The sequence below is a fragment of the Lolium rigidum genome, chromosome 2, assembly GCF_022539505.1.
Source record: "Lolium rigidum isolate FL_2022 chromosome 2, APGP_CSIRO_Lrig_0.1, whole genome shotgun sequence".
NCBI classification, from domain to species: domain Eukaryota; kingdom Viridiplantae; phylum Streptophyta; class Magnoliopsida; order Poales; family Poaceae; genus Lolium; species Lolium rigidum.
The window spans coordinates 3,007,173-3,013,695 of record NC_061509.1 but is presented as its reverse complement, the minus strand read 5'-3'; the positions used below and the strand labels follow the sequence as shown (position 1 = coordinate 3,013,695).

General features: G+C 44.9%; 1 protein-coding gene across 1 annotated transcript; it reads right to left on the bottom strand.

The window, feature by feature from the left end:
* Positions 1-2,489: 2,489 nt before the first annotated feature.
* Positions 2,490-5,323, bottom strand: LOC124685827 (putative serpin-Z5). Its single transcript, XM_047219862.1, has 2 exons — positions 4,922-5,323; positions 2,490-3,287 (listed from the first exon to the last, which is right to left on the bottom strand). The coding sequence occupies exons 1-2, from the start codon at positions 5,321-5,323 to the stop codon at positions 2,490-2,492; spliced, it is 1,200 nt and encodes a 399-aa protein (XP_047075818.1).
* Positions 5,324-6,523: the final 1,200 nt, after the last annotated feature.

Sequence of the window (6,523 nt, the reverse complement as noted above, 5' to 3'; positions counted from 1 at the left end):
AGAAAATTTTTAGAAGCTGCAAGCTGTTTTTCATGGTGGGATTTTTCAGATGTTGCCAGTATGACATTTTTTCATTGCCTCTTGTAAGACATTTTTTCCACTTCATGTACCTGTCATATGATATTCCATTACCTCTTGTAAGACATTTTTTCCACTTCCAAGCAGTAAGTTGTATATATTTACTGTTTGGATCCTTGCATGTACCTAGGCAAAGCCACCAAAAAATCCAAGGCTGTGCAGGTTCTGTAACTTGTATGTATTTGGCCACGAGTACAAAAATTGCCCCGGGAGGCTTGCTTCGGCTTCTTCCGAACAAGATGGAAGAGACGATTCCCACTAACACTTGTTAAGTTATGTTGTGTTAATACCTGCCTGATAGGATCTGATGAGATAGTCTGCTTCTGTCCTGGCGTCAAGAAAATTAAAATGCATTTTGTTGCTTCTAGTGACGATATCGCGGCTAACGATCTATAATGCCAGCTTTAGTTAGGAACGGATTTGCTGCAGAACATGAAGATGTATGAACTTGACCTGTTCAGTCTTCTCCATTACTATGTATAAGTGCTACTGTATCTTTTAAGCAACTACTGACAATCAAGGAATATTATTAATATGTGGGGGATCAATTGATTTTTTTCGCTCAATATCATGGCATTAATGTTATCCCTGGCAATTGATTGAGCCGCCGCCTCCTCCTCATCCTAACCTAGCCGCCGCCTCCTCCTCTCCCGCCCCCCTCCCGGGCGGCGGCGGAGGATCTACCCGCCCCGCTCCGAGCAGCCGCCCCCGGATCGCCGCACCTCAGCCGTCGCTGCTGCCGGCCTCGGCCCGGCCCCGGCCTTGGCCTTGGCCCCGGCTTCGGCCCCGGCCCGGCCATAGCCCTAGCCCCGGCCTCGGCCACGGCGGCGGTGGCGGTGCCCCTTCCGCCGAACGACGAGGGGGAGGAGAGGGTTTCCACGGTGGCGTTCCATGGGAGGTGATGAAGCGCCGGTGGAGGAAGCCGGGCGGCACGGCTACTTGGCCGGGGCCTGCTGCTCTCCGTCGGTAGCCATGGAGGATTCGGTGGAGCGGTGGTGGCCTCCGCCCCCGGTGACGGTTCAGCGGTGGTACGCATGATCCGCGCCGTCGTCTTCTTCCCTGGTGATCCGACAGGAGGATTGGCGGCGTAGGGGCTGCTGGTCTTGCTTTGTTTTTGGTGGCGGTCCTCGGGTTTCTCGCAAGCGAAGATGAAGACCTACCGGAGGTCAGTTTGCTTTGATCTGGCTGGAGAGATGAGTTCCGGAAAGCTCCGCCGGCGAATGGAACAGTGCATATTTTGCCTGCAGTTTGCTGGATCGGGTGGTATTCGGTAGCGCGCACCCATGTTTTTATTCCGGCCGTTTGGTTCCGGAGGGAGCGCCACGAAGCTATATTCTGTGTTGACATCAGGTGACTTTTTGGTCCATGGTGAAGTCAGAAGAAGGAATATCATGAAGGTCGGATTGGTGAACTGACTAAAGGAGGTTCGAGTCAACGTGATGCTGAGGGATCTGCTTGGCGTTCCGGGCTTGCAACAGTGGTATGCATGTGGGGGCGGCAGCACAGGGGAAGTTCAGAGTCTTACCTCTCAGGGTGAAAACCCAAGGTCTGGCCTTAACTGGTTGTGCCTGGCAATGTTCTTGTTGGAGGCATTGTTTTGAGAGTGGGGACTATCTTCAGGGAGAAATCCTAAGACCTTTGGTCGGGCGACGACGGCGCTGGTGCACTGTTTCCTTCTTGGAGGCGTCGCTTTTGGAGAGTCTGTACTTCTGGTGTTGTCACGGTGGTGGTTGTGGGTCTAAAATGCTGTAGCGGGACTTTTTTTCTTAGTTTTCTTTACTCTTTTTTGGCTGTGTGCATTCGTACTGCCATTAGGGTGGGGCGTTGTTGCAGAAGGCTGGATGTAATTGGTATCTTTTCATATTAATATATTCCCTTTATCGAAAAAATCGTGGAATTAATGGGACTCATTGTTGTTAATTTCCTGTGTGATATGGTGTAACAACATATCAGATAGACTAAACAAATATTTAGTCGCTAGGTTATATATGGACACTCAACTTTTCAATCCAGCAAATAATTATCTTCTCTTAAATTCAAATCTATCTAGGGAAATGAAAAATAGCACCAGTTGTTGCCTGTTCATAACTTCATATCCTCCCGCATACAAAAATGGTGAGACCAAATCATACAAACCTAAAGTTTTATCTGGGCCGATAAATACAGGTATGGTTTTCGATTCGTACTTCCAAAATGAACTTCTATGAAACATCGTTGCTTTAAGATGAGGACAATGTAGCTTAAAGACGAAACTTTCTTTGAAACTCTAGGAACGAAGCACCAAACAGCTCCGGTAAATAAACATTCCCCCGTTCTGATGAGCTACATTATAGTGCTAAAGTAGTTAGAGCAACATCAAAACCAGTAAGCCAAAAAAATGGGCATTGCGATCAAACTCCGTGGACTAGGACTTAATTTGAAGGGTCGAGGACGTGGCCTGCAAACATAATTGCACCGGACCTATTCTCGATGACAAAGAATGCAAATGGATGGTTGGCAACGAAATCGACGGGCCTTGGCCGGCGCTTACAACCTGCACCCCGTAAGAAGCCTCCGGTGACGGCCACTACCTTGGTACCTTTCTCATTCACCTCGATTACAGCCTTGTGGACGATTTGCTCGAGCGCCAGCGTCCTGCCGTCTTCGTCCTCTTCCACCATGTCGGACAGGTCGGCCTCCCCCTGCTTGAAAGCCAGCTCCAAACCCATGTCCCGGAGAACACCGGTGACAGGCCTGGAGAATTCAATCTTGAACTTGGGAAGACGGAAGGCGCGCACCACGACGTCGGTCCTGGGCTGGTGCCTGCTTACGAAACCAGGGGTGCGCGCTATGTCGGAGATGAGTCCAGGAAGGCCGTCGCGCGCGTCCGGGAGGAAGACGCACATTGAGTACGACGGTGACTCTCTACTCACTTCACCCCTCCCGTAGTGGAGCTCGAGCACCTTGAATCCTGGGTGGCAGGCTATGTACCGGCGCATCCGGGTTCGCATGAACGGCACCTTCCTGGTGCTGCCGTCGAGAAGATAGAACTTGCCATCTTTGGTGTACTTCTTGTTGAAAGGCACGTCCCACTTACCCTTGAAGTATATGGCGTTGGCAAGTATGAGATCCGTCTGTTTTGACACAGAGCTCGGATCAAGGATTGAATCAATGAGGTTGTTTGTGGCTGCTGCGACCCATTTGTTGATTCGCTTCCCTGATTTCTTCGGCTGCATGGAGAATAAAAGATAGTATATATTAGTACTCTCTATTTTGAGAAAGACCAAACTATTGAACATAGGGTTTTACAAAACCCTGACCGGATAAACAATAGCAACTTTTGAAATAATTTCGAAGAACCCAAATGATACGACTAGTCCATGTAATAGTGTTTCGGGCAGTCAGGTGTCACTGGCCAGGTACATGTGGCAAAGGTTTGGCTAGTTTCTCCTTTTTCTGCAGACCGAATTGACTTGAACCAAACTGTTCGAATTTTCCACCTTATAATAAATTTATGTCAAATTTAGTTCAAATACTAAAACCTTTTTAAAAACACCTAAGAAATTACAGTACTTCGTTCCGTTACTGGACTTTGATTAAGCTACTGTATTTTTATGATTTGTTTGGAAACTTCAAATTTTATTGAATATTGATCAAAAGTCACAAAACGTCTAATCAGGTGGGCGAAATGTGATGCAAGTTTTCTAGTTTACTCACGACATGTAATCTGAAATAGTAGTGGAACTTTTGTAGATCCTTTTTTTTTTAAATTGAACAAATTTTGGTCGAGGGTAATAAAAAATGGGCAGAACCTCAAAAGGGCTAAACGAAATGAGCTCGAAATTTTCCAGTTTAAGCACTACAAGTGGTTTTAAAATTTTAATTGCTGGATTTTTTTTAGAAAAAAACAAATTTATTTAAACTTTTAAACTGATTTTGGCCAAAAGTTTAAATGTGAATAATTCCAAACGGTTTGGTTCAAGTCCGACCCATTTAGTACGAAAATATCCAAAGAGAGAACCGCATCCTATACAAAAGAAACCTAACCAATGGGGTTTGGGTTGTCATAAATGGTGTCAAATCGACAAAATCACAGAATAAAATTCTATGAAACAATTAACCCCAAAAGTTGGTTTTTTTTTTGGAAAACATCACTTAGTCATGGTTTGTAATAGTTGTGATTTTGTGAAAAGTTCTTTTGAAATTATATATCAAGGATGTCTCTAGTTTTCAGTCGATCAGGAATTAACTTAATTCTAGCTAGGTTAGATGAAACCACCTAGGTACATGTGTAATTCATGTGTAACCGGGAAAAAATGACATCATACACTTATATGTAATAAATTCTCATATGCAAGAATCACAATGAAAATCTAATGGTAGAAATAGTTGATTTAGAACTAATTTAATTACCGGGCAATCTAGAACTAACAAACTTAAAGAAAAGATAACTCTAGATTCTGCTAATTTACTAATTGCTTCGGTGACAATAGAAGTCCTACGTAAAATAAGAATCGGCAAAATGCTGGATAAATATTGTTTGACCATTATCTTCTACTCCTACATTCTTATATACAAGTTGCTAGAAGTCGGAGATAACATGATACGAGCTACTGTAACTTCTTCAATCTTTTTGAAGCCTAGATAAATATTGTCAAGAACCATAATGATATTATTATTTACCTTGAAAACCTAGATAATTTTTCCCATATTACTAGTAGCCGGACCTAGAAGTGTTAGGTATAAGTTTTATCGACAGAAATAATCAAATAATGCATGCATATTCTACGCAACGCTAATGATAGATATACACCGGACAGAAATAATCAAATAATGCATGCATAGTCAAATAGGGCGGATACACCTTTCTGTGGAAGTCGACGGCGCGCATCTCCGCCTTGTATGACTCGGCGGCGGCGGCGCGGTAGGTGGGCCTGAGCTCCCTCGTCTTATCGTGCCACAGGCCGCACGCGAACATAACGGACGGCCCGCCCGCCGGCGACCGGTCGACAAGGGCCCGCTCCGCCAGCCCTCGGACGAACTCGGCAAGGCCGTCCCGCGACGGCGCGCCGAGGACCTCGAGCAGCTCGTCGAGTGTTCGCCCACGGGCTCCGGCGGCCGCCAGGGCGAGCGCGGCGTAGATGGACAGCGGCGAAAAGACTAAGTTTTTGCCGTTTCCTGCTGCTGCGGCGTCGGCCGCGAGCCGCTCCGTGAGACGGAAGGCGAGAGCCTCCAGGCCGGCGGAACTCGCCTTAGCTTCTTCCATCTCGACTTGCGGCTCGATCTATCGTCCTTCGGGGGTTTGGGAATTTTGTGATTCTCGGGCTATCATGTTGTGCATGCACAGAGTATGACACTGCCGGACTCCTAAAAGGCTACGTCGCCGCGCCGCCATGTGTTATGTTTCCTTTTAGCCGGACTCTTGGAGGACTTCACGTATTTATTTTCATGTGCTTCACTACGACCACGAGCCCGCATCATATTTATCGATCTCCTTGCTTAGCTTATGTCTCAGTCACGTGTTTATGCTTTTGATTTTGTTTCTGCTTGAAGATTCATGTTCACTTTTGTTTGTATTTTGTTCAGACCCACATTAAAACACACTAAAGTAATTTAACTGAGACATAATTTAAATCTAAGTCGACCGAGCCTTAGAGACACCCAGAAAGAAAAAAAAACCAGCCCTGGAAATAAAGCCGGAGGTGGTGCACCAGTAATGCTACACCTACGCGCAGATATCTTACGGAATCACGTACGGACACAACGTGGAGCAGTGCAATTGGAGCAAAGAAGGTTGGCAGTTGAGGAAAAAACGCGAGCACGAATCTGAGATTCACACGTCTGCGCGTAACATCCTTTCCGTAAGAAGTTGTCCGTAGGTTCAGCATGATGCCGAAACAGCTAGTACATGTATGAATCAAGTGGCCTACATGCCGAGGTGGGAACTGGTAACAGATAATCTGAATTATGCTACATTGGCATTGGAAAAACTAAAAATCATCAAGGTAATATCCGTATTCGGATGAACGTGAAAATAGATATGATAAATATGCAGATTTATTTTACTAAAAGAAACATAAATATGCTATCGCATTTTGAATGAAACGTGGATATGAAAATGGATATATCTCTGCATCTGAATAAAATTATGTTTACCTGTTTTAGTAATTATATCCCAATATGCCAATTATTCAACCAAAAGTACTAACAAAGTGGTCAAATGTATTTTTTCTATGAGTGAACTTGAAACTATTGTGTATTATATTATTGTATAGTTGACTCACCATAACATATGAGCCTATTATTTCATTATTCGTATTTGTGCCGAATGGAGAAAACATCCGTCCTGCATCCGTATTCGACTAACATCCACTCCATATTTATATTCGACAACATCTGTATTTATATTTGTATTTATTTTGAAAATATGAAAACATATATGGGAAGGGCACTATCCGATCCGCAT

Coding starts and splice junctions, on each gene's coding strand:
- LOC124685827 (XM_047219862.1), bottom strand. CDS start 5,323: ATGGAAGAAGCTAAGGCGAGTTCCGCCGGCCTGGAGGCTCTCGCCTTC. Junction 3,288..4,921: donor CCGTCGACTTCCACAGAAAG/GTGTATCCGCCC, acceptor TTCTCCATGCAG/CCGAAGAAATCAGGGAAGCG.